This window comes from Macaca fascicularis, chromosome 5 (genome assembly GCF_037993035.2).
Source record: "Macaca fascicularis isolate 582-1 chromosome 5, T2T-MFA8v1.1".
NCBI lineage: Eukaryota > Metazoa > Chordata > Mammalia > Primates > Cercopithecidae > Macaca > Macaca fascicularis.
Window position 1 is genome coordinate 51,404,818 of NC_088379.1, and position 25,982 is coordinate 51,430,799.

The 25,982-nt window shown below is 42.8% G+C and overlaps 1 protein-coding gene across 4 annotated transcripts in view; it reads right to left on the reverse strand.

Annotated features, from left to right (window-relative positions):
- Positions 1–2,048: 2,048 nt before the first annotated feature.
- The window catches only part of ENOPH1 (enolase-phosphatase 1), a 34,992-nt gene continuing 11,058 nt past the window's right edge, over positions 2,049–25,982 (reverse strand). Inside the window, exons 2-6 of one of the 4 annotated variants that reach the window (XM_045392414.3) lie at positions 18,750–18,851; positions 15,819–16,021; positions 11,619–11,751; positions 9,040–9,163; positions 2,049–3,137 (exon numbers count right to left, since the gene is read on the reverse strand). In XM_045392414.3, the coding sequence (XP_045248349.1) occupies positions 2,998–3,137; positions 9,040–9,163; positions 11,619–11,751; positions 15,819–16,021; positions 18,750–18,851 (702 nt within the window). In that variant the 3' untranslated portion in view covers positions 2,049–2,997. Of the gene's footprint in view, positions 3,843–9,039; positions 9,187–11,618; positions 11,752–15,818; positions 16,022–18,749; positions 18,852–25,982 lie in introns of all 4 variants that reach the window. The other 3 variants (XM_065545054.2, XM_065545055.2, XM_065545056.2) reach the window with 3 other exon arrangements.

The following is a 25,982-nucleotide window of genomic DNA, read 5'->3' on the forward strand; positions in this document are numbered from 1 at the left end:
TTCCCTCATAGCAGATCTGGGATGCAAGGTAAATGCTTAATAAATATTTAAGGAATAAATTTGGGTTAAATTTGTAAGGTAGAAATTTTACTTCTGTTAGTTACTCCAAGTGTCTTAGTAAAAACTCCACATTCTTAAATATTAGGTTGAGGATAATATCACTTTGCCATCTGTGCACAGGTGGTAGGATAACAAACTTTTTGAATATATTATACTCAACTTTGTACTCAGGGGAATAAAAAAAACCCTGAAAACGATCCCTTTTTAACACTGCCGCTGGAAAAAGGGACTATCTAAAAATCACTAATTTTTTATTGAGGAAGAGGAATATTAGATAGTTGGATTTCATTCAGGAATACTGCCATTTTTCCCAAATTACTCCAACTCTTGCAACATCATACTTTTGGCTTGTAAGGATAAACAAAATATAGTTTTCTCTCTCTTAGCTCCATCTGCTGTACTTGGCGAGCAGCTGGGAGGGGGTGGGTGGAGCCTCATACTTGATATCAAGTCTGGAGAAACAGCACCACCTGCTGGGGAAAGGCTGCCGTGCATCTGCCCTGGCAAGAAGCCTTGTGCAACTACACCTTTCCTTGTGCAACTATACATTTGATGTTCTGCGTAGCAACGAAAACCAGCTTTCCAGAAGACCAAAAGGAAGTCCTGCTACTCCAGAATATGTTGATAAGATTAGAGAATCTTCTGTCAAAGGCTTCTCTTCTAAAAAACCAACCTGGGCTTTGATCCAAGATTGGAAATCAGTGCCACTGTAGGAAAGAGAACAACAGAAGCACATCTGGATTAATAAACAGGAATAAAAAGAGTCACAACTTTAAGAGGCCTTTGTCCCCCGTATTCTCTGCAAATAAGAGGCTGAGAAAATTTAGTGCCTTTGTCCTCTTTTTAGAAATTCCAGAGGTTTTTTTCCTTCCTTTCCCTCATAAGGACTATGAATTCATCTGAATTCACCTTCTAGCTTACTATCCACATTAAAAAAAAAAAGTTTTTTAATGACACATAACAACTGTGCATATTTATGGGGTACACGGTGGTGTTTCAGTACATGTGTACATTGTGTATCACTACTTACATTCTTAAATAGCTATTTTTCCTCTCTTGCCAATCTACTTTATCTTTCAAATTCTTCCTAAGACCTTTCTCCATCATTTGTGAATGGGTTTCTCAGGATCTAAAAACTATTCCACTCAACTAGTTTTCCATTACTTTGCAAAATAAATCTGGTATTTCAACTTTCTCTTCATTCCTGAAATCTATTTATTTTCTGTCCTCCTTACTCAGTGTACATAGGTGGTAAAATGCCTCTCCACCTCAATCCTCTGCTGGCTAGATGCTGTGTGCCTTCCGTGTTATTCAATTCCTTTCTAATCTAGATCCCAGTGCCTAATCTTCTCTCATTTCTTCCTTTTCCAATTACTCCTTAAGTATCAAGATATACCCCTTTCTGCCATCTGCCTATGAGCTTTCCAAAAAAGGTATCAAGTTCATCCTTTTATTACCATTTGTGGTTTCATCATCATTTACAAATTATTCCCATTTCTAAGATTTACCTAAACTCATTTCCTTTCTTTTTTACTCATATATTTTCATAATCCCTAGATTTCTTAATTGGCTACTAGATCAAAATTATTAACATAAAATATTTTATATCCCCTGTCCTCTCATAGTTCTAAGACTTCTTTTTCCTTATTCAAAGCATTTTTAAAATTACTCCTCCAGGATTCATGAGTTTTTCTTGATTAGTTAGGAAAGTTAACTCCCTCCTTCAAGCATTACCTTATAGACCTCAAAGTTAAGATTCTCAAAAATGTAAGGAACTCCACTCATATCCTGAATGCTTACTATCCAAATGGAATAGTAACCTTATATGTATACATAACTCAAATAATAACCAATGAATTGCCACTGGCACTCCATTAAAACACACACATCATACACAATTAAGGTAAGAGCTAAATATTCTTGTTTTTCAGTTTCTCTTTTGCTATGGCAGCATGTGGATAGAGTTCAGGAACCTATATAAAACTGAGTGAAGAAGAAAATGCTTTTATTAATCACAACATGAAATTAACAGACATCCTATTAGAATTAAACCAGGATAAATACTGCTGTTAGAAAATTTACATTTCTCACATCCATTCCAGAGGAAAATCTTACGTATTAGAGCTCATCTTAATCTTATGGACTGATTTCAGTAAAACTTTTTAAATAGTAAATAGCAATTAACATATTCTCAAACGGTGCTAAGTAGTTAGAAAGGTAACTATAAAATATATAACGATAACACCCGGCAGGATTAGAACTGTTCCATGAAGAACACAGCTCTGTTTTAGCTGTTACATCAGTGCACCTTTTTCACTGGTAAGGCAACAGCTTGCTGTGGGTGCCACAATGATTACCAAGTTTCTTCTTAAAAGACACTTGTTTGATCAAGACTCAAGTGAGTTTTCTTTCCCAATTTTCATCTTTTGGAGCAGAAGGAAATACCTTGGTCTTTGATATATATAAGGATGCAAATATGAAATACAGCTGTTATAATCTTCTAAATCACAAACAGGGGCAATGAATTATTATTAGAAATAAGTCTTTGAAATATTTCATTTTTAAAATAACAAGGCTTCTGAATAATCTCTCAAAACTAGCTTTCCATTTTAGTACATGACTTGATAAACATAGCACATTAGATTGGTTTTCAGCAATTTCTTCTATCAACTACACTTTGCCCTCACTAAGGGTTAGAGTATGATTTCAAACAATTTCTACATATAAAACATCTTTAAATAAGTTTTGTGTTCACTGAACTGAGACTTCTTTCACTTATGTACCTGTGGAAGTTAATTTGAGCATACACATATATACATACTTGCATATTATGTGTACATGTATGTTTTTTAAGTAAGTTACTTTGACCATTAGAATAAACCTAGACACTACAGGGACAACTCTGGGAACAGTGCGGTCTGCCTTAACAACCCTCCTCTAGGTTGAGGAAGGCAGGTATAGTTCGCTGAAGGATGTGATGAGGCTGTAGTAAGTCTTCTCGTCATCTGTTAATCCTGCGTTGCCTGGTCTCACCACCACAGCTACGTGCACATCTGCTTCCTCAGCAGCACTGGCCTCTGTGAAAATCAAAGGATGTGTGTGTGTGTCAGAAACACCAAAAAATGATGTCTGAGATTTGCATCAAAGCCAGCAGGGGGATGTGGGGATGGAAGAAATGAATTTGGCCCTGATTTGATAACTGTTGAAGTTAAAAGGTGGGAACCCTGGGGTTGACTATATTATTATCTTTTATATATGTTTTAATTTTTCCATAATAAAAATTTTAAAAATACGTAACTTGACAGAAGAGAATGGCAGTGTATCCTACACTTCTGAGCTTTATTAAGTACTTATGAATGCAGAAGGATGGAGCCATGTTCTGTCCTACACCTTTCCTCCACTTCCTCCCATCAGCCCATACCGAGAACTGAGCTATTTCCCAAAGGACAGGCTGTTGGTAATACCAATTAAAATGATATGGGGCTGGGCACAGTGGCTCACACCTATAATCCCAGTACTTTGGGAGGCCTAGGCAGGTGGACCCAGGAGTTCACTTGAACGCCAGACTTGAGTCCAGGAGTTCAAGACCAGCCTGGGCAACACGGCGAAACTCTCTCTCTACAAAAACAGAGAAATAGAAAAATTAGCTGGGCGTGGTGGTGTGTGCCTGTAGTTCCAGCTACTCAGGAGTGCTGAGGTGGGAGGATTGCTTGAGACCAGGAGGTCAAGGCTGCAGCGAGCCGAGATCGCAATACTGTACTCCAGCCCGGGTGTCAGAGACCCTGTATCAAAAAAATAAAAACACAAAGAAGATAATGGGACAAATGGAATCCTATGGTCTAATCAGCCCAAGATATCTGCTCTTACCTCCAGACCCTAAATATGTCATGCTCCCAGCCTAGAACGGAGCAAGTTAGAGTGGGAAACAGGATACTGGACTGTGATAAGAGAGATGGCGCTTACTAGGACAGATAGAACAAAACTGGTGAGAAATCTGGAATACATCCTGTGGAGTTTAGATTTGGTATAAGAGTAATCCCCAATAGTTTCTCAGCCTTTGGAGAAGAGTCACAGCACCTGAATAGATTAACTGCAGGGCAGTCATGCTGAGAGAGTTAAGAAGTTCCCAGGAGACACACTGGGGCTGAGCTGTCTCTTCACCCACCCACCCACCTCAAGCCTATTTTCTGTGCTGCCTATGAAAGGGCCTGTCACCTTCCCAGAGCCAACAGTATTCAAGACTCCCCTCTCTGAGTGGGAATGCCTTCTTCAGCCCACCTCTGCAGATGCCACTGGAGAAAGGCAGCTAGCTTCCACTCACCCCTACTTCCTAGCCTGACTGCCTTGAGCAAAGTTTTCATCGTGACTGGCAACCCGGGAATTTGACCAAGTTGAGCCATCACAATCCACGTGGGACTTGACACTACGAGTGGCTGTTCCATATTCAGGCTTCTTATCTAATTCACCACAGGGCAAGTTTTATCCCTAAGCATCTATTTGCTCTACTATTATAATACTGAGATACATTTTCATACTTGGGTATTATTTGGGATTTTATTTTTATTTTATTTTTTCAGACAGGGTCTCTCTCTGTCGCCCAGGCTAGAGTGCAGTGGCATGGTCTCCGCTCATCCCAACCTCTGCCTCCCAGGCTCAAGTGAGTCTCCTGCCTCAGCCCCCAACCGAGTAGCTTGGATTACAGGCGTGTATCACTACCGCCTGGCTAATTTTTGTATTTGAGTAGACACAAGGTTTCACCATGTTGGCCAGGCTGTTCTTGAACTCATGACCTCAAATGATCCATTCGCCTTGGCCTCCCAAAGTACCAGGATTACAGGCGTGAGCCACCGCGCCCAGCCATTATTTGGGATATTAACTTAGTTTTTCATTCTGCCTCAGGAGTGGAAGGCATGTGGTACCAAAACAGGACCAGAGAGAGAGAAAAGAGCGAGAAGGCAGACAGCTCCCCGCCTCATCCCATCTGCCAATGACCCAAGTTCTGGCCCCACTGCCTAAGCATGTATGGGGCCAGCAGAAGACAAAGGGCAGGAATAAAACTGCCTTACAGAGAATCAAAGGGAGCCAATTTCATTTTGAAGCCAATTTAGGGATTATTTCTATTCTCCAAAATTAGGAATAATTTCTACAACTACAACTGAGGAAAAGGCTTAAGTGAGAAGATCTGAAATTATAGACTTACTATGTGATCCCAAATACAAAAACTAAGTGGCTACAAGAATATGAAGAAACTGTAAGTGGTCTAAGGACAGGGGTTGTAATTCTTAATATGGAGATAGAGCAAAGGTCCGGGGATCACAAATTGAACTGTGCATTTAATCCCAGAATTGGCTGGCTCTGAGCAGAGCACTCGCCACAAAGCAGACCCTTAATTCTAAGCCTGCAGAAATTTACTATCCAAAGTGCTAGGGAAATTAAATATAAACAAAACTACAGACTTTTATCTCCAACAGCCTGAATGGTTAAAGAAAAACAATTCACAGATTAAATCAGCTAAACTCACCAGAACAAGGCCTATTTCCTTTTCATAAGAAGCAAAACGTAGTAAAAGGTTTTCAAATTCTCATTCTTCACAGGAATTGATAACACATACCTACCCTTCATTGATAGTAATGACCCCCGACCCTACCACTCTAAGTCCCTCAAAATCACAAGGGTATAGTGAAGTTTCAAATCAGGAAAAGGTTTCTATACAGAAAAATGATAGGCAAACATTTACAGAGAGTTCAAAGTAGAGGCCAGGTGAAATGGTTGTTGCTAAGGCTAATGCTCATTGACAGTACATTTCACATGGCCTGGCTACCTAGTCATTATACAGTGACCCTTGAAGCATTGTGTCTGTGCATCTGTCAGTCTCTCCTCCAGTGCAATCAGATATGTAAATATAAAGCTTTCCAGAAAGTAGAAAAAAATGAGCTGAGAGTTTGTAGAAATGCTTGGACACACAGGACATGGGCTGATCCCTGCCAAATCTTTTGAGTTTTCAAATCTCGTCAATTAACATCCAGATTTAAAATTCCAGGCCAAGTGTGGTGGCTCACGCCTGTAATCCCAGCACTTTGGGAGACTGAGGTGGGTAGATCACCTGAGGTCAGGAGTTTGAGACCAGCCTGGCCAACATGGCAAAACCTCGTCTCTACTAAAAATACAAAAATTAGCAGGGCGTGGTGGTATGTGCCTGTAATCCCAGCTACTCGGGAGGCTGAGGCAGGAGAATCGCTTGAACCTGGGAAGCAGAGGTTGCAGTGAGCCGAGATTGTGCCACTGCACGCCAGCCTGGGTAACAGAGCAAGACTCTGTCTCAAAAAATAAATAAAAATAAAAATAAAAATAAATAAGGCCGGGCGCAGTGGCTCAAGCCTGTAATCCCAGTGGCCGAGACAGGCGAATCACAAGGTCAGGAGATCGAGACCATCCTGGCTAACATGGTGAAACCCCGTCTCCACTAAAAAATACAAAAAACTAGCCAGGCGAGGTGGCGGGCGCCTGTAGTCCCAGCTACTCGGGAGGCTGAGGCAGGAGAATGGCGTAAACCCGGGAGGCGGAGCTTGCAGTGAGCTGAGATTTGGCCACTGCACTCCAGCCTGGATGACAGAGCCAGACTCCATCTCAAAATAAATAAATAAATAAATAAATAAATAAATAAATAAATAAATAAAATAAAATAAAATTCCAGTCTAGATTAACCAAGGACTGAAATTTAACAAAGACATTAATAATGACTGAATGTCTATTGTATGTCAGGTAAAATTAAGCCTGCTCTGCCTCTATTTCTCTAGAAAAAGTTATTAAAACTTTTTTAGATATTAGATGACCTATGCTGATTAATTTTTTTTAAAACCGCTTAGCAAATTAGTATCTGCATATATACCTACAACTCTTGCCTATCTCAATAAACCAAAAGCTCAAGGGTCAGCAGAAGAGAAAGAACAGTTCAAACACACTACCTCAGGTAAGGCACCTTTACCAGAGCCTGGATTTTCCTTTGGGTCCTAGCTCTGAAAACCTCAGGAGTGACATTAGTTCTATAGTAACAGATAGGGAGGGCTGGAGAGAGGACTCTTGCTTACAGACTGCTGAAGCTGCTACCAGGAGGCCCCAGGAGTCATGTGGAGTTGACTAAGCAAAAGAGCATCCTCCTCCTCTCCTCTGTTCCTTTTCCCTAATCCCCTTCCCCAGCCTCCTGTCACAGACACAGTTTGCCAAGAGCAGCTGCACAGTACACTAAGCCCTGCTTTGGGGGTAAACAGAAGGTATGATTTCAGGCCCGGAGAAACTTGCAACCCATCGCAGAATGGAAGAAACACAAGTATGTGGAGCTGCCCTCAAATGCAAGGGAAATTATAAACCCACCAAAAGTAGGCTCAGTAGGTAATGCACTAACACTCTAAGGAGAATAAATGCGCAATCACAAGTTGGAGCCAGGGGAAAGCCTCACCAACCAGGGGCTTTTCAGTAAAAACTGCAGAGGCCACCTTCCTCCAGCACTCTTTACCTTTCACCTGCTTGTTTCCTCATTCACTACTTTCTCCTTCTGTAATTCTCTAGAGGACTCACATTCTTAGGTAGATGCTCGAGTATGTTTTCCATTTGATCAAAACTACTCTTGAAGGCCAGGCGCGGTGGCTCACACCTGTGATCCTAGCACTTTGGGAGGCGGAGGCAGGAGGATCACTTGAGGTTAGGAGTTCGAGACCAGCCTGGCCAATATGGCAAAACCCCATCTCTACTAAAAATATTTTAAAAATTAGCTGGGGTGGTGGTGCGCACCTATAATCTCAGCTACTCAGGTGACTGAGTCATAAGAATTGCCCGAACCCAGGAGGCAGTGAGCTGAGATTGCACCACTGCACTCCAGCCTGGGCAACAGAGCAAAACCCTGTCTAAAAAAAAAACTACTCTTGAAATAATGTATATTACCAACAAAGTATGGTATACACTGTTTTGTGCATTCAACCCATAATGTAATAATATACATGCTACTGTTACTATAAACAACAAAGACAGCCATGCTGAGTAAAAAATATATACATCTCTGAAGTGAATCATGTATAACAAAGCCTGAGATTCACAACCTCAGAGATTCCTGGGGAACGAAGACCATCTGGCAGGGGTGACTCACCTACTCACAATGGGGAAGTGCACCAATTGGAACGATGGGCAAAATTGCTTAAGCTAATTACAGTTCTCTTTCTCTCTCTCTTTATTTTGGCTGGGTGCATATAGCTGATCTTACTACTGTTAACCGCATTTGATGCAGGTCTACAGTGACTTTATTGTCAACTAACCACCCCTTATACTCACACCTCCGCCTGCGTGCTCCTTCCCATGACAATTCCTGTAAGTCTTCCTTTGTTAATTTCCTGTGTCATAATGTGTATGTGTGTGTACATAGCAATAGGTGGGAGATCATGGACAAGGAGTTAAACGAGAAGAGTTAGTCTTTTCAATGCCACTTCCCCACGTGCAACCCCCAGAGTTGGTTCATTCTTTTTTGAGACAGTCTTGCCCTGTCACCCAGGCTGGAGTGCAGTGGTGCAAACACGGCTCACTGCAGCCTCGACCTCCTGGGCTCAGTTGATCCCGCTGCCTCAGCCTCCCATGCAGCTGGGACCACAGGAGTGAGCCACCACACCCAGCTAACTTTCTGAATTTTTTTGTAGAGACAGGGGTCTTACATTGTTTCCCAGGCTAGGGTCGAACTCCTGGGTTCAAGCAATCCTCCTGCTTAAGACCACAAAAGTGCTGGGATTACAGGCATGAGCCACCATGCCTACCTTCACTGCTGTTTTTTTTTGTTTGTCTGTTTTTTAAATTCAAACATGAACCAGACAGTTTCTTTATATAAAACTGTAAAACTGATTTTTCAACGATCCCCATATAGACTTTCTTTAAAGAGGCAATGTATTTGTAGTGCCAGGCTCAGTTCATATCCTGGAGTATAAGAAGTCTATTACTCACCTCGAGTAACATCTGTCAGAAACAAAATGTTGTTGGTTGAGCACCCAATGCTGTCTGCAATCTTTCGGTAACTTTCACTCTCCACTTTGCGTCCAATCTTGGTATCAAAGTGACCATCGACAAGCTGAACAAATAGAAGGCAAAAGACTGACAATACAAATACACTTGCAGTGCCCCTCATGCCTTTCTCTGAAACACATGATAATCACAGTTACTTCATTCGTTCAGTATTTACTGAAAATCTACTTAATAGGGAACTTTATGGAGGCTACACAAAGTAAAAATAAAGATTTTATGGCAACAGACATTTGGAAGAAGAAAAGTAGCAGCTTAATATACATAAGGTCATTTTATAATCTACCTGGTTTTCACTAGCATTCATTTTACATCTGAAATAGCTTAAAATAAATATGCCCTACATCCTACCCTTAAAGATGATTTGCACTCCAACTACTTACTGGATTGAATTCTACTCCTGATGAAAGATTCTGAACACTATCCTTTAATCTTATGATGAAAAAATTTCTCTAACCTGCCTTATGAATAAGCTATTATTTTACTTACAAGAAATTCTCATTTTCTAATTAAAACATTTTGAAATTCTACCCAAGGGCTCATCTATGTCTCTGCCCTCTTGGAAACAATTGGAGTCAAATCTGTAACTTGCTAATTTTAGCAACAGTAATTAAAATAAGTCCATATTTAGGGTCAGTTACTAAGATGTGATTTTTTGAATGTTTTCAGAACTTTTCACAAACTAAAAACAAGCATAGTAAGCACTCAAAGACAAACTGGGTTTGGCCTATGGGAAGCTAAAAATAAATAAATAAATAAATAAATAAAAAGTAATTTTAAGGTTTTTTTTTAAAGTCAAGATTGATTTTGCATATTTTCTTTTTCTCGCAGTTTGCCTCACTTAGTAACTAGAGAATAAAATTCTTATTAGTGAACTTAGTAGGTACTTTTGTCCTGTCATGATTGTCAGAGAGAGCAGAAAAGAAGTTGTATCTGTATTAAGAGAACAGTCACCAAGGATTAAAGGGTTTCATTATTGATTTAATATTTGATTTAAAAATAAGAAAGTAGGAAAATCCTAAAATTAGAATATGACAACCTCCAAAGCCAAAGTGTTCTTTGCACATGATAGGTGCTCAATAAATATTTATTTTAAAAACTTTTCTAGCCAAGTTACCTACTGTAAGTAACCTATTGTAAGTGTGGTCTACATTCAAGTTACCTATTATAAGTTAAAATTGCAAGTTCAGTCTATATTCCAGTTACCTATTGTAGGTTAAAATAAGTAAAATTTTTTTTGTTGTTGAGACGGGAGTCTCGCTCTATCGCCCAGGCTGGAGTGCAGTGGCACGATCTCTGCTCACTGCAAGCCCCGCCTCCCGGGTCACGCCATTCTCCTGCATCAGCCTCCCGAGTAGCTGGGACTACAGGCGCCTGCCATCACGCCAGGCTAATTTTTTTTTTTTTTGTATTTTTAGTAGAGACGTGGTTTCACCATGTTAGCCAGGATGGTTTCAATCTCCTGAGCTCATGATCCACCCACCTTGGCGTCCCAAAGTGCTGGGATTACAGGCGTGAGCCACTGCGCCTGGCTGGTAAATATTTATTTTTAAAAAGTATCTGGCAGGCCGGGCGCGGTGGCTCAAGCCTGTAATCCCAGCACTTTGGGAGGCCGAGACGGGCGGATCACGAGGTCAGGAGTTCGAGACCATCCTGGCTAACACGGTGAAACCCCGTCTCTACTAAAAAATACAAAAAACTAGCCGGGCGAGGTGGCGGGCGCCTGTAGTCCCGGATACTCGGGAGGCTGAGGCAGGAGAATGGCGTAAAAACCCGGGAGGCAGAGCTTGCAGTGAGCTGAGATCCGGCCACTGCACTCCAGCCTGGGCGACACAGCGAGACTCCGTCTCAAAAAAAAAAAAAAAAAAAAAAAAAAAAAAAAAAAAGTATCTGGCCAAGTTACCTATTGTAAGTAACCTATTTTAAGTTGTCTATATTTCAAGTTACCTACTGTAAGTTTGGTCTACATTCAGCTAATCAGCACTTCTTTTTAAAACCCTACATGTAGTCACTTCTTTCATTGATCACCCCATCCTCCAGGGGGCGCAGGGATGATGACACAGAGGGGCTAGCAAGAATTTTCTCATGTACACGAAATGCAACAGGTGACAACCTTATCACTACATTTAAAAATGTGCCTGGTTCTCCTATAATATGCTGTTTCTTCTTAAACAAAATCTATACTTCTTCAAAGAGCCAGAAACAAATGAGTGCACCTTGTCCTCTGCTGTATTCAAAAAGTCTTTATGTATTTCTCAGCACTGCACAATCCTGTTTTGCATCCTAACTGATTTTATTTTTGAAGACACAGAATAAACTTTATGTAACAACCTTATATAGAAGAAACTGTAAATACAATATAATTAAAAGTGATTATTTTCTTCTTACCTAACTTTAAACAATCAAAAAAAAAAGCATTCTATTAGTTCCAATTAGTTTTTCTTTAACATTCATTATTTCATGCTTTGATAGCATCAAAAAACAAAGTAAACTAGGTAACCTACCTCAAGAATATCTCCCTCCGTAGAGTGCCCAAATAACAGTTTCTGTGCCTCCACACTCCCTGAGGAATAGATATACACCTTCATTCCGGCCTCTCTCCATTTCCTGACTGCTGGAACTACATCTGCAAAGAACCTAGAGGGAAGACCACTAAGTTAAAATACAGGAACACCTCATCTAGCCAGATGAAAACCTGTCGAAACAGATGCCATATGTTTCTCTATTTGTGCCCAAATGGTAACCTGAGAAGCAGCTCCCTGAGACTACAAACTCCTGCAGTTCTAATAAACGTATTGTCCGAGTTCCAGGCTCACAGCAGGTTAGAAGCAACAATCTATGTGGAAAGGAGGATAGTTTTGAACAGACAGCCACTAGTGACAGTAAAAAGGGACTACAGATAAAAGGATGAAATGGGAAAGTGTTTTTTAAATTCCCAAAAAACTCAAAAAAGCAAACAACAGCAATAATATAATTTCGGATGTTCTTCATGACAAAGAAAGGTTAAAGCATGGAAATGCTTTTTTAAAAAGATCTGCACCCAAAATAATCAAAACAAAGTTTGAAGGCTCAAAGCTACAAACTTATGATTAGCTAGAAAATGGAATTACTTTTTTTATTTTGAGACAGGGTCTTGCTCTGTCACCTAGGCTGGAGTGCAGTGGTGTGATCTCAGTTCATTGCAACCTCCACCTCCTGGGCTCAAGTGATCCTCCCACCTCAGCCTCCCAGGTAGCTGGGACTACAAGCAGGTGCTACCACCCCCAACTATATATATATATATATATATATATATATATATATATATATATTTTTTTTTTTTTTTTTTTTTTTTGAGACGGAGTCTCGCTCTGTCGCCCGGGCTGGAGTGCAGTGGCCAGATCTCAGCTCACTGCAAGCTCCGCCTCCCGGGTTTACGCCATTCTTCTGCCTCAGCCTCCCAAGTAACTGGGACTACAGGCGCCCGCCACCTCGCCCGGCTAGTTTTTTGTATTTTTTAGTAGAGACGGGGTTTCACCAGGTTAGCCAGGATGGTCTCGATCTCCTGACCTTGTGATCCGCCCGTCTCGGCCTCCCAAAGTGCTGGGATTACAGGCTTGAGCCACCGCGCCCGGCCTATTTTTTTTAATTTGTTGTAGAGATGGTGCTTCGCCACGTCACCCAGGCTGGTCTCAAACTCGTCGACTCAAGTGATCCACCCACTTCAGCCTCCCGAAGTGCTGGGATTACAGGCGTGAGCCACTGCACCTGGCCTGCATTTCTTGAGAACTAAGAAAACAACGTTTTATTATATGGGGAAAAAAATTACGTAACAAATTAGTTGAGACTAGTACCATCTCACACCAGTCAGCCAAAGGTGTCTTTTTCTGACTTCTGACACTGTCTCTTTTACCAATTCCACAGTGTCTTCCATATTCATGGAGGAAATTAACATCACAGGAGAAAGGTGAAAAGAGAAGCACAAAGAACCTGGGTTGTAGAACCAGTCATCTTTAAAAAATTACCTGGAAAATGTCAGTGGAGTCTTCCGCTTTGTATGTATTAACATGCTTAATATGTTGCACTAATCGAAGGAAAGAGATCAACATATTCAAAACCAGTAGACATATGTTATTCTGAGTACTAGTTTGCACTCATGGAGACAGGATTTCTCCTGTCTTCAGCAGTTAGTTGTATAATTAAGGAACCAAGATGAAGAGAAGTAAGGGCTAACTACCGGGTGCACAGTCTCCTGTCTCCACTTTTTTGAGTGCTTTACAAAGTGAACCTGGCTGATATTCCCAGATCACTGGCATATCCTGAAATTCCAGTCTATCCTTTAAAAGGTAGAAGCTCCTTGTAAAGTACATAAAGAAACAACATCTCGGCCGGGCGCGGTGGCTCAAGCCTGTAATCCCAGCACTTTGGGAGGCCGAGACGGGCGGATCACGAGGTCAGGAGATCGAGACCATCCTGGCTAACACAATGAAACCCCGTCTCCACTAAAAATACAAAAAAATTAGCCGGGCGTGGTGGCGGCGCCTGTAGTCCCAGCTACTCGGGAGGCTGAGGCAGGAGAATGGCGGGAACCCGGGAGGCGGAGCTTGCAGTGAGCCGAGATCGCGCCACTGCACTCCAGCCTGGGCGACAGAGCGAGACTCCGCCTCAAAAAAAAAAAAAAAAAGAAACAACATCTCATTTGATAGAAACACAAAAGAAATATACGCAGCTGGAAACAATCTTGGATCTTAGGGTTTACAGCAGGCAGTGGCCCAAAATCCTTAGAGGCAAAGTCTTATTAAGAATTTCACGGCTGGGCATGGTGGCTCACGCCTGTAATCCCAGCACTTTGGGAGGCCGAGGTGGGCGGATCACGAGGTCAGGAGATAGAGACCATACTGGCTAACACGGTGAAACCCTGTCTCTACTATACAAAAAATTAGCTGGGCGTGGTGGCGGGTGCCTGTAGTCCCAGCTACTCGGGAGACTCAGGCAGGAGAATGGTGTGAACCCGGGAGGCAGAGCTTGCAGCGAGCGGAGATCACTGGGCAACAGAACGAGACTCCGTCTCAAAAAAAATAAAAAAATTTCTTAGCAGGCCGGGCACAGTGGCTCATGCCTGTAATCCTAGCACTTTATAGGAGGCCAAAGTGGGTAGGCTGCCCTGAGCTCAGGAGCTTAAGACTAGCCTGGACAACATGGTAATACCCTGTCTCTACTAAAATACAAAAAATTAGCCAGGTGTGGTGGCCTGTAGTCCCTGCTGTTCGGGAGGCTGAGATACAAATAATTGCTTGAACCCGGGAGGCGGAGGTTGCAGTGAGCTGAGATTATGTCAATGCACTCCATCCTGAACAACAGAGCAAGACTCTGTCTCCAAAAACAAAAATAGGCTGGGAGAGGTGGCTCATACCTATAATCCTAGCAGTTTTGGAGGCTGAGGCGGGGTGGACCACTTGAGGTCAGGAGTTCAAGACCAGCCTGCCAATATGGTGAAACCCCATCTCTACTAAAAATACAAAAATTAGTATGGTAGCAGGCGCCTGTAATCCCAGCTACTCCAGAGGCTGAGGCAGGAGAATCGCTTGAACCCAGTAGGTGGAAGTTGCAGTGAGCTGAGATTGCACCACTGCACTACAGCCTGGGTGAAGAGCAAGAATCGGTCTCAAAGCAAAAACAAAAACAAACAAATGAAAAGCCTTTCTCAGCAATATGGTATGGACAACATAGCAAGACCACACCTCTACAAAAATGTGGCGGTGCATGCCTGCAGTCCCAGCTAATCAGGAGGCTGAGGCGGGAGGATCACTTGAAGGCTACAATGAGCTATGAAGGCACCACTGCACTCCAGTGTGGATCACAGAGCAAGACCCCAGCTCTAAAAAAAAAAATAGGCCAGGTATGTTGCTCATGTCTGTAACCCCAGCATTTTGGGAGGCCAAGGCAGGCAGATCGCTTAAGCCCAGAAGTTTGAGAACAGCCTGAGCAACATGGTAAAACCCCATCTGTACTAAAAATACAAAAACTAGCCGGGCATAGTGATATATGCCTAGTCCCAGCTCCTTGTGAGGCTGAGGTGGGAGGATCACCTGAACTGGGGGAGGTCAAGGCTGCAGTGAGCCATGATCATGCCACTGCACTCCAGCCAACAGAGTGGGATCCTGTCTGAATCAATCAAGAATTTCTCAGTAGTATAATACTCCAAAGTCTCCTCAGGCTGGAGTGCTTTTAGGAACTCCATAACCAAGACTCAAAGAATCTGTGAAGTTGCTCAAAAGAGCAAAGAAGAATGTGGTAGTGAGGACATCCTCTGAGTAACCTCAACATGATGGGGAAACAATTTCCTATGTCTCATAGAGCAAAAAGCAGGTAATTCACAGTCCAGGGAAGCAGCCCAATAGAGCTGTCACTCATGTGCTAAGAATCAAATATGACTTAGTTCAAGGAAATCACCATTTTCTAGGAAGCTATTTTAAACGGAGACTTTGACAAGTCTTTCAACCAACCCACAAGACCAGACAGGCAGGTCCGGGTAATCTAGTCAGCTGAAATATTTTAGCCCAGTTTTGAAAAAATGAAACAAAGCTCACTTGTTAGACTTAAGAAGAATGTGGATTTTTATCTATTTTACCAATCATGTGACTTACGCTGGAAAGGGAGGACTAGTGAAAAAACATATTTGGATTTGGGACTGGTGAAATGTTTAGGCTGACTCGAGCACATACTCTGCTTTCATGCGCCCAGCTGTGAATGCCGCCCTCCACATGTGGCCCTGAAGCTGTTTGAGTGCAGTGGTCTTTCGATCCAGGGACATCTGCCAGCACACATTATCTACCACGGCCTGGATCATCTGCTGCAGATCATCCACTCCATTCCCAGATGCTGCAGGGATAGGAACAGCCCCATCCAGGTGGGCGTCCTCTTCAGCCTTTAAGTCAGAAACAACATGATGTTTGTTTTTTGCTTATTCAAAAAAGAGTCATTTAAAACGAGACCCAAAACCCCAGCAGAACAACTTTCTCCATCATTAGCCCTAGTATGGCTGCAAATTGAAATAGCATATACTTTGGAGCTGATACAAATTATTCCTAAAAGAATGTGGATTAATAAATTTGCATTACCTTTCCTTTTGCTAAAAGCTGAAATTTAAACTGACAGGCATGTTGTTTATGAGAAGAGAGAGCACATAAAGATAGAATTAAGACTTGATTTGTTGATTCACTACTGGGATCAACAAACCAGGATTTTAACTCAATCTGATCATTTTCTCTGCACTATAACTAATTGAGAAAGAAACAAAGAAAATCTCATAAATTAGTTTATGCCTGGAATTCAGTGAAAAGAAGCTAGTGAAGTAATGAGGTTGGTTCACATTCAGTCTCCTATGATCTCCCACATCTTGCAAAAATCCTAATAGCCACTTAGAACAATGACCTTGTGACAAAGCAGTCCAATTTCTAAAGATACATATATACATATTTATATACAATAATGGGGGACTATGTATGTATGTTTCAACGAGGTTTTGACAACAAAAAAAGGTAAGGGAGGAAAGTAAAGTAAGTCCTCATTTAACATCATCAAAAGCATCCTCAAAAGGTGCTTGGAAACTGTGACTTCAAGTGACATGACCTTCTCAAATAATGTCATTTCCTTCAACATCATTTTGTTATAACATTTATGTGGGGAAAAAAATTGGTTTTGTTATAGTTGGTTTAAAATTGAAAATTGAAATTTAAGTGCCATTTCACTTAAAGTCAGTTTCCAAGAACCTAAAAACAACATTAAGTAAGGACTCATTGTATTTCAGATTAACCCTGAGTTATCCAGAAAATTAAACAAACCCAAATATTCCATGCCCAAAGGACATAACTACATTTCGAATCCTAATTCCTAACAGTAAAACACCTACAGAGAGCATTCCACAGTATCCAATATAGAACTAACTAGAAAATAACTGCCAGTGAGTTAGCTCTGCAGACCTTTTAAGATCTTTGCCATTGAAGCAATTTTAACAAGAAAAACAACAGAGCAGGAGTTCCGTAGCACACAATGCGGAAGGAAAAGACTGATGACTGGTGGGAAGAGAGCAGAACAAAGCACAGGAGACCAAAGGAGGTATGAGGGCTAGGTCAGAGTGAGCTGGGGTGAGGAGTCTGGAAAAGGAGTGTGGGTGTGAGGACCCAGGAGCACTGGAGAGGGGGCAGCAGGGGCCTGCAGTGAGGAAGGAGGGAGTGCAAAATGATGAAGTACTGTCACGGAGAATGACGTAGCTTGGATGTGTGTCCCTGCCCAAATTGCACATTGAAATGTAATCCTCAATGTTGGAGGTGAGGCCTAGTGGGAGGTGACTAGATCACGGGGATAGACTTCTCATGAATGGTTTATTTAGCACCATCCCCCTTGATGCTGTCCTCGCAATAATGAGTTCAGGCTGTTTTAAAGTGTGTAGCACCTCCCCTCCCCACTCTCTTGCTCCTAACTTTCACCATGTGAGACGCCTGCTCCTGCTTTGCCTTCCATCATGACTAGAAGCTTCCTGAGGTCTCCCCAGAAGCAGATGCCACTATGTTTCCTGTATAGCCTGTAGACCTGTGAGCCAATTAAACCTCTTTTCTTAAAAATTACCCACTCTCAGGTATTTCTTTACAGCAATGTAAGAACAGACTAATATAGAGATGTTAATAAAAAATGTAGAGACTGCTCAAAACCTTTTGCATTCTACCCAGGAAGGACTTTTTTTTTTTTTTTTTTTTTTTTTTTTTGAGACAGAGTCTTGCTCTGTAGCCCAGGCTAGAGTACAGTGGCGCCATCTCGGCTCACTACAACCTTCGCCTCCCACGTTCAAGCAATTCTCCTGCCTCAGCCTCCCAAGGAGCCAGGACTACAGGTGCCTGCCACCACATCCAGCTAATTTTTTTATTTTTAGTAGAGGCAGGGTTTCACCATTTTGGCCAGGCTGGTCTCAATCTCCTGACCTCAAGTGATCCACCCACCTCAGTCTCCCAAAGTGCTGAGATTACAGGTGTGAGCCACCATGCCCAGCCTAGAGTTGCCTATTTCTAGAGCTATTTAAATTGCCTAAAAATGCCATATATTTGTAAACTTAAGCCCTTTCTGGGTGGGCTGGGGGTGGTAAGCTCATGCCTGTAATCCCAGCACTTTGGGAGGCCGAGGAGGGTGGATCACTTGAAATCAGGAGTTCTAGACCAGCCTGTCCAATGCGGTGAAACCCAATCCCCACTAAAAATACAAAAAATTAGCTGGGCATGGTGGCAGGCGCCTGTAGTCCCAGCTACTCGGGAGGCTGAGGGAGGAGAATCGCTTGAACCCAGGAAGCAGAGGTTGCAGTGAGCTAAGATCGCACCACCACACTCCGGCCTGTTCGACAAAGCGAGACATCATCTCAAAAAAAAAAAAAAAAAAAAGAAAGAAAGAAAAAAAACAAAGAGCAACTCCAGAAACAACAAACTGACATGATCCAGCCTTTAATTATGTACTGTGAATTCCTAAGCAGGCAACTCACTAAGTCACTGCAACTTCCATCCCTTATCAAACCAGGGCACTTATTTTACAAAATGCTCATAGCATGTTCTAAATCTCCAGGTACTCTCATTTCTAAGACACTTGGGAATGTAAGCCAGAAATGTTCCAACCTGTTTCCTCAAAAGACTGACATCCTGCTGGCACTCCTCTTCTTCCCAATGTGTCTGCAGATACTCTTTAACATTTTCTTCGATGTAAGGAAATAAAATGTCCTGGATAAAAGAGTAAAAGAAAATACAAGAGTTAGCTTGTATCAGTTGTGCAAGATCCAGTTCTTCCACAATCTTACCTTACATAACTGTAACAAATAAATCAATGGAACTCTTTATAAAAATTGCTGCTGTGAATATAAGAGCAAGAAAGAGAGACAGAGGCCAAGAAACAAATAAACTAGACCAAGAGTTGGCAAACTACAACCTGCAGACCAAATCAAGTCCACTGCCTATTTTTGTAAATGAAGTTTTATTGGAACACAGCCACACTCATTTATTTAAATAATGTCTGTGGCTACTTTTACATCACAATGGCAGAATTCAGTATTTGCAACCAAGACCATAGGGCCTGCAAAGCGTAAAATCTTCACTGTCTTGTCCTTTACAGAAAAAGTCTCCCAACTATGGAACTAGATGGCTAGACCAAAGGTCCTTGAGTACATGGATCAAGTGTGTCTTGCTCACAGCTATATCCCCAATGCATACCACGTTATTGTACATATCACTCAAATAATCTGCTGAAAAGAATGGTACCCATGCATGACAAGTATTTAAAAACAAACAAACAAACAAACTTGATCACCATGACTCTTTCTTGGTAACCAGACTACCTTTGGAGTATCCTATAAGAAAGTGACATGCAGCCAGACGTGGTGCCTCATGTCTGTAATCCTAGCACTTTGGGAGGCCGAGGTGGGCGGATCACCTGAGGTCGGGAGTTCAAGACCAGTCTGGCCAACATGGTGAAACCCTGTCTCTACTAAAAATACAAAAATTAGCCAGATGTGGTGGCGGGCACCTGTAATCTCAGGTACTCGGGAGGCTGAGGCAGGAGAATTACTTGAACCTGGGAGGCGAAGGTTGCAGTGAGCCGAGATCCCACCATTATACTCCAGCCTGGGGGACAGAACGAGACTCCGTCTCAAAAAAAAAAAAAAAAAAAGATACACAAAACAATTTAGTAATAAATAACCTGTCAGTAATCCATGCATTAGGAATTTCTTTCCCAGTCAGGCTTCTACCTCTTCTTTTTACTAGCTGTGTTCAAATAACTTATGCTCCTGAGCCAGTTTTCTCATTTGCTACACAGGAATAATATGAGGCAAAGTCACTGGAGGACTGGACTGTCTAATGGAAGGCACCTGATATCTTACCACTGAATACGTTCTTTTTTTTTTTCTTTTTTTTTTGAGATGGAGACTTGCTTTGTTGCCCAGGCTGGAGCGCAGTGGTGAGATCTCGGCTCACTGCAGATCTTGGCTCACTGCAACCTCCTTCCGCCTCCCGGGTTCAAGAGATTCTCCTGCCTCAGCCTCCCAAGTAGCTGGGATTACGGCAACTGCCACCACACCTGGCTAATTTTTGTATTTTTAGTAGACATAGGGATTCACCATGTTGGCCAGGCTGGTCTTGAACTCCTGACCTCAAATGATCCACTGGCCTCAGCCTCCTAAAGTGCTGGGATTATAGGCGTGAGTCACTGTGCCTGGCAATATATTCTTAACATATTCTCCAGCACACACAGTTAAACTGAGCAAGGATCACCCAAATTTCATGATAAATAATAGCAGAGAAGTTCCCAGAAGATAAATCACAAGCAGAACCAACTTATTAATTCAACTTTCCTGAGAACCTACAGAGAGCAGGACACTGGAGTTATGAACCATAGCCAATCTTCTCAGAGAACTCAAGGAAATAAAAGGTGCAAGGTTTCAAACAATACTGAACATTTGGGAACAGCTTTAGAAGTTGGAGATTACTTTAGAGTTCCTTCCTGATCATCCAATATGCCCCTCCCCTCATCTATAAAATGCGCCACTGTACTGAGTCATCACACAAAGCTAGAATTTAGTATAACATCTGGACTATAAATATTATTTGCTGCCGGGCATGGTAGCTCATGCCTGTAATCCCAGCACTTTGGGAGGCCAAGGCAGGAAGACCACTTGAATCCAGGAGTTCAAAACCAGCCTGACCCTGTCTCCACAAAAATTAAAGAGCTAGCTGGGCTGGCGATGCACACCTGTAGTCCCAGCTACTTGGAGGGGCTGAGACAGGAGAATTACTTGACCCAGGAGGTTGAGGCTACAGTGAGCTGTGATTGCACCACTGCACTCCAGCCTGGGTGACAGAGCGAGACTCCTACTCAAAAAAAAAAAAAAATTATTTGCAGTCAACATGTTAGCAGACTGTACTATTTTAGTGCAAAAGGGTTACTGCATAAATGTATGTACATGGAATAATCAACTAAATTATGAAAATTTTATCCAATCTTTAAACATACTTATTGAGAATATCTGTAAGACAAATACAATGCCTTCAAGTTACTTATAAAATAGCCTGGCATGTGCTATCATACATTATAAGAATTTTTGTTTTTTGAGACAGAGTCTTGATCTGTCACCCAGGCTGGAATGCAGTGGTGACAATCACAGCTCACTGCTGTCTAGAACTCCTGGACTCAAGAGATCCTCCCACCTCAGCCTCCTGAGTAGCCAGGATTACAGGTGTGCATCACCATGCCTTGCCAATTTTTAAAAAATTTTTTTGTAAAGACAAGATCTCGCTATGTTGCTCAGGCTGGTCTTGACTCCTGGGCTTAAGCAATCATCCCGCCTCAGCCTCCCAAAGTGCTAGGATTACAGGCATAAACCACCGTACCCATTGATGATAAATGTTTTATCTTCATTATGATCCACTTACAGATAATTTCAGAACACTATAGTATGACAAATATGCTACAATAAACTCAGGATTCTACAAATAAACGTGGGAATATTTTCAGTACACCAGGCACTTAAGGAGTTACCGTGATTTAGCAGCACATACAACAAAAGCCTATAGAACTAGAGTTATTTGCCTTGTAGGGGAATATGATTAAATTCCACTAGATGTTACAGGGGACACTGTGCAAGCAGCAATTTATATTACTCTACACAGCTCAGTGATAGCTTACTGAAAGAGCCAAGAAATTTTGAAGATCTAATTACATTAGTTGCCTTGGCCGGGCGCAGTGGCTCACGCCTGTAATCCCAGCACTTTGGGAGGCCGAGGCGGGAGGATCACAAGGTCAGGAGATCGAGACCACCCTGGCTAACATGGTGAAACCCCGTCTCTACTAAAAATACAAAAAATTAGCCGGGTGTGGTGGTGGGCGCCTGTAGTCCCAGCTACTCGGGAGGCTGAGGCAGGAGAATGGCGTGAACCCAGGAGGCGGAGCTTGCAGTGAGCCGAGATTGCGCCTCTGCACTCCAGCCTGGGCGACAGAGCAAGACTCCGTCCCCACTCCCCCCCCCCAAAAAAAAATACATTAGTTGCCTTGTAAATGTTTAGAAGTTCAAATATGGATATGCTTTTTTTTTTTTTTTTTTTTTTTTTTTTTTTTTTTTTTGAGACGGCGTCTCCCTCCGTAGCCCTGGCTGGAGTGCAGTGGCGCCATCTCGGCTCACTGCAAGCTCCGTCTCCCGGGTTCACGCCATTCTCCTGCCTCAGCCTCCCAAGTAGCTGGGACTACAGGCGCCCACCACCACGCCCGGCTAATTTTTTGTATTTTTAGTAGAGACGGGGTTTCAGAGTGTTAGCCAGGATGGTCTCGATCTCCTGACCTCGTGATCCGTCTGCCTCCGCCTCCCAAAGTGCTGGGATTACAGGCGTGAGCCACCGCGCCCGGCCTACGGATATGCTTTATCTTCACGTGGTTGTTTTAATGAAAAGGTCATAGAATTAGTAAAAATCAAACTGTTGTTACAATATTTACTTATCTCCTTTGAATAAAACAGGTAATAAAAGGTACCTCCTAAAAATTGTGCTGAGAGGCCAGGCCAACATAGTGAAATCCCGTCTCTACCAAAAATACAAAAATTAGCCGGGGCGTGGTGGTGCGCGCCTATAGTCACAGCTCCTCAGGAGGCTGAGGCAAGAGAAACGCTTGAACCCCGGAGGCGGAGGTTGTAGTGAGCTGAGATTGTGCCACTGCACTGCAGCCTGGGTGACAGAGTGAGACTCCCTCTCAAAAAAAAAAAAAAGAAAGAAAGAAAGAAAGAAAAGAATAGTGCTGAGAATACAGCTACATAAACAAACTACTTTAAAAGCTTTCCAGCAGGGCGCGGTGGCTCACGCCTGTAATCCCAACACTTTGGGAGGGATCACGAGGTCACGAGATTGAGACCATCCTGGCTAACACTGTGAAACCCCGTCTCTACTAAAAATACAACAAATTAGCCGGGTGTGGTGGCGGGCGCCTGTAGTCCGAGCTACTCGAGAGGCTGAGGCAGGAGAATGGCGTGAACCCGGGAGATGGACCTTGCAGTGAGCTGAGATCGCAACACTGCACTCCAGTCTGGGCGACACAGAGAGACTCCGTCTCCCACAAAAAAAAAAAAAAAGCTTTCCAAGGCTGGACGCGGTGGCACCAGCCTGTAATCCCAGCTACTTGGGAGACTGAGGCAGGAGAATCACTTGAACCCGGAAGCAGAAGTTGTAGTGGGCCCAGATCACACCACTGTACTCCAGTCTGTGACACGGGCAGACTGTCTCAAAAAATAATAAAAATAATAAATATTAAAAGCCCTCCAAGGGAACTATACAACGCAAATGATTTATAGTACTTGAGAACTTAATATTCTTTAGAAAACAAATTAAACAACACAAAGGCAATATTGGTGGGCTATTTTTTTTGTTTGTTTTTTTGAGACGGAGTCTGGCTGTGTCGCCCAGACTGGAGTGCAGTGGGGCGATCTCGGCTCACTGCAAGCTCTGCCTCCCGGGTTCACGCCATTCTCCTGCCTCAGCCTCCCGAGTAGCTGGGACTACAGACACCTGCCACCACACCCGGCTAATTTTGTATATTTTTAGTGGAGATGGGGTTTTACTGTGTTGACCAGGATGGTCTCGATCTCCTGACCTTGTGATCCGTCTGCCTCCGCCTCCCAAAGTGCTGGGATTACAGGCGTGAGCCACCGCACCCGGCCCCCATTGGTGGGCTATTATTTCTTTTTTTTTTTTGGAGTGCAGTGGCATGATCTTGGCTCACTGCAACTTCCGCCTCCTGGGCTCAGGTGATCCTCCCACCTCAGCCTCCTGAGTAGTCGGGACTACAGGTATGAGCCACCACACCCAGCTAATTTTTTAAATTTTTACTAGAGATGGGGTTTCGCCACGTTGGCCAGGCTCATCTCAAGCTCCTGGACTCAGGCAATTATCCTACCGCAGCCTCCCAAAGTGCTGGCATTACAGGCATGAGCCACCATGCCCAGCCCCACATAAATTTATTTTGCTTTTTATTCTCTAACATTAATAGAGACATAGGCCCGGGCTCGGTGGCTCCACCTGTAATCCCAGCACTGTGGGAGGCCAAGGCCAGCGATCACTCGAGGTCACGAGTTTGAGATCAGCCTGGCCAACATGGTGAAACCCCGTCTCTACTAAAAACAAAAACTTAGCCAGGTGTGGTGGCTGGCGCCTGTAATCCCAGACACGAGAATTGCTTGAACCCAGGAGGCAGAGGTCGCAGTAAGCCAAGATCACGCCACTGCATGCCAGCCTGGGCGATAGAGCAGGACTCTGTCTCAACAACAACAAACAAAATTAAGTGGCTTGATGGTTCCTAAATATAAATCACATCATACAAACAATTAATAAAACAGGTTACAAACAGTATGTAAAGCATAATCTTATTTAGGGGGATATTTAACACACTGAACAAAATATAAGAGAACATGAAAAATGTTTACAAAGGTTCTCTCTGGGTTATGACATTAAAAGAAACTTTTTTGCGTATCTCTTTTCTACAATAAAAATGTACAACCTTAATAGTGCAAAAAGTTAGCAAAATTAAATGTTAAAAAAAAAAATCAGAGATTGCCGACAGTGCTTTTCTTTTTTCTCTTTTTTTTCTGAGACAGTCTTGCTCTGTCAGCCAGGGTGGAATACAGTGGTGCGATCTCAGCTCACTGCAACCTCCACCTCCTGGGTTCAAACAATTCTGCCTTGGCCTCCTGAGTAGCTGGGATTACAGGTGTGCGCCACCACGCCCAGCTGATTTTTGTATTTTTAGTAGAGACGGGGTTTCTCCATGTTGGCCAGCTGGTCTTGAATTCCTGACCTCTGAGATCCCCCCATTTTGGCCTCCCAAAGTGCTGGGATTACAGGAGCCACCACCAAGCTGGCCTGCTGACAGTGTTTGAAACAAAATCACCCCCTACAAAGAAAAATAATTAAAGGCTGTATCCAGAGAATAAAATTACGGGAAATTACATGCAACGGACAAGAAGAGCCAGTTATCTGAGGCAGTATGACTGAGGAATTTAGCAAAATCCAAATTCCAATCAGAGTGACTAGACTGTGACTTCAACAGAACAGAGCTTATCAGCACAGGTAGTGAATCAGCTATACTATGATCAATCTGAAGAACCACATTTGTGCTGAGCCACTTTTCTTCCCTGGCTCAAATACACTTACTTTGATGATCTTGCCACCTAGCATCTTTCTCTATTAAAGTTAGCCTTCCCATGCAGTCTTCCCACAGATGTTTACTGTCAGATGTCTGTGATAATAATATTAGGAGAATGTAATATATTAGGTTTTTTTGGTTTTTTTAATTTACTGTTTTTTTTCTTCTTCTTCTTTTTGTAGAGACAGAGTCTCACTACATTGCCCAGGCGGGTCTTGAACTCCTGGGCTTAAGTGATCCTCCCATCTCAACCTCTCAAAGTGCTGGGAGTAAATAACTGTCACAAGATCTGATGGTTTTATTTTATTTTATTTATTTTTTGAGATGGGAGTCTCGCTCTGTTACCCAGGCTGGAGTGCAGTAGCGCAATCTCGCCTCACTGCAAGCTCTGCCTCCCGGGTTCACGCCATTCTCCTGCCTCAGCCTCCGGAGTAGCTGGGACTACAGGTGCCCGCCACCACATCCAGCTAATTGTTTGTATTTTTAGTAGAGACAGGGTTTCACCATGTTAGCCAGGATGGTCTTGATCTCCTGACCTCATGATCCACCCGCCTCGGCCTCCCAAAGTGCTGGGATTACAGGCGTGAGCCACCGCGCTCGGCAATCTGATGGTTTTATAAAGGAGAGCTCCCCTGAACATGCCCTCTTGCCTGCCACCATGTAAAACGTCCCTTTGCTCT